Genomic DNA, 2,126 nt, shown 5'->3' with positions numbered 1-2,126 from the left:
TATATATATATATGTGTGTGTGTGTGTGTGTGTGTGTGTGTGTGTGTGTGTGTGTTTGAATTTTAACATTTTATTTAAGATGTAGTAGCATGAGAAATAGTCTAATAAACCGTACACCTAGATGAGTGGATGTCCTAGTTTAACTAGGTATGGAAAAACAAAAACAAAAAAATATATATACAAATCAGGAACAACAGCATCAAAAGTGGCATCCATAAATTCCAATAACTATTAACACCCAACTAAACCAAGTCACCAAAGCCTATTTTAATTCCCATTATGAGGTTCCGGTAGTTACCCTGGACATAGAGCCACTTAACATTTTTATCTTAAAACGAAAAACATCCTCAGCAAGAGATAAATTAAAGCTGCTCGCTTAATGAATGTGGGTTTTATTTTACGGCGATATCCACTGGACCCATTTTACAAGAACTGTTGCTAATCCAGACCACCTGGTTGTCTTTCAAAAAAAGCCCTCTGTTTTAGAAGTGAAAACCCCGAGAACAGAAAATCTAATTAGTTTTGTGGTGAGAGGCTGTACCCACTGCAGCGCACGAATAGAGACTCAACATGTTTGAAGGTTGGTTTCAATCGTTGACATCGCACGCAGAAGGCTGAAACAGACGGACGGGATTCTGATTGGCCCATCCTACCGCCAATAAGGAATATTTCTCTTCTAACTTGTCAGCGGCATCTTTGAGGATAGTGACGCCCACTTACAGCGGTTCTACAGACAAAACACAGAGCTGTTTTTGGACCAATTGGATTGAACATCTCCGTTTCGTCCAAAAGAGGGAGTCAAGTTTCTTATGCAGCAGTTTTTCCCACTTTCACAACACAACTCCAGAGCGCACTGACCGGAGAGAAAAGGGGGGGTGAGAAATATTACTTGACAACAACTGTTTTCTCTCACAGTGGCTACGGAGACTCATAGGCTCATAGGCTTTCTGCTGTGGGAGCGTCAGTCCGTGGGTCAGTTTGCCCTTGAGCCCTCACCTTGCAACTTTACTGTCTGTTTGCTGCAGCAGAACAACAAGCGGGTTCATGATCTCCAGGGAGCTCCCATTTTTTCCACACCTGGATTAACCTTTGGCGACGTTTTCTTTTCCTTCTTCTTGTGTATTTTTTTTCGTACGTATTTGCAACGAAGAAAAGGAAATGTTGTGGAAACTAGCTGACAACGTAAAATATGAAGAAGATTGTGAGGTGAGTATTAAAATACTATTGTTTTAAATCAACTCAAGGTGAGCGAAAAAAAAAAGTTTGGTTTTCAAATACAAGGATTTTTAGGCGAGGTTGAGGAATTTTTTTTTTGTCTTCCATGTGCGAACAAGAAAGAAAAGAAAACACAAAAAGCGTTATGAAATTAACATAATATAAAATAACATTGGGTAAATATTAATACAATAATTTCAGTATTTTAAACTTTTTGCTCAATAAAAAAAATTAAATAATAATAATAAAAAAATATATATATATATAATTTTATTAGAGTAAATGTTAAATTACAACCATCCTTTAAACAAGTAACGAATAAATATTGATATAGCCTATTACCTAAGGTGCACTGGACTGAAACTTTTATTGGAAAATCTTCTGGACATAGGATGCCCGACTCTTATAATTCAAATAAATTATAAATATGATCCCAATTTCTCTAGGCTGTTTGCCATATTTTTCAGCTGATTTTTCTCTTCTGTCTTCCAGGAAAGGCACGATGGCAACAGCAATGGGAACCCCCGGCTGCCTCACCTGCCAGCGGTCAGTCAGCACCTCTACAGCCCCTCTCCTTCTCTATCCCACTCGGCTGGTTCCGACTTCCAACCCCCGTATTTTCCACCTCCATACCAGCCCATCTCCTACCCACAGCCCACCGACCCTTATTCCCATCTCAGCGACCCGTTCAACATTAACCCCATTCATCAGTCGCCTTCGTCGAACCAGCAGCAGTCCTCCTGGCCCGGCCGACAGAACCAGGACGGGCTCGGCAGGAGCGGACTGGCGAGTCAAATCTTGGGCCTAGATGGAGGCTCGTCCGGGGTGAGAAGGGAAGGGTTCCGGCGGTCGGAGCTGTTGCCCCCACACAGTCTGGACTCTTCAGTTATTGGTGATAATATGGGGATTCA

General features: G+C 41.3%; 1 protein-coding gene across 1 annotated transcript in view; it reads left to right on the top strand.

The window, feature by feature from the left end:
* Nucleotides 1–752: 752 nt before the first annotated feature.
* LOC107090635 (transcription factor AP-2 gamma-like) overlaps nt 753–2,126 on the top strand; it is a 7,794-nt gene continuing 6,420 nt past the window's right edge. The window contains exons 1-2 of the mRNA XM_015384139.1: nt 753–1,206; nt 1,708–2,124. Of these exons, the coding sequence (XP_015239625.1) occupies nt 1,159–1,206; nt 1,708–2,124 (465 nt within the window). The 5' untranslated portion in view covers nt 753–1,158. The remainder of the gene's footprint in view (nt 1,207–1,707; nt 2,125–2,126) is intronic.

Source organism: Cyprinodon variegatus, unplaced genomic scaffold, assembly GCF_000732505.1.
Source record: "Cyprinodon variegatus isolate N-32 unplaced genomic scaffold, C_variegatus-1.0 Scaffold305, whole genome shotgun sequence".
In the NCBI taxonomy this organism is placed as follows: domain Eukaryota; kingdom Metazoa; phylum Chordata; class Actinopteri; order Cyprinodontiformes; family Cyprinodontidae; genus Cyprinodon; species Cyprinodon variegatus.
This window is presented reverse-complemented; position numbering and strand designations above follow the sequence as displayed.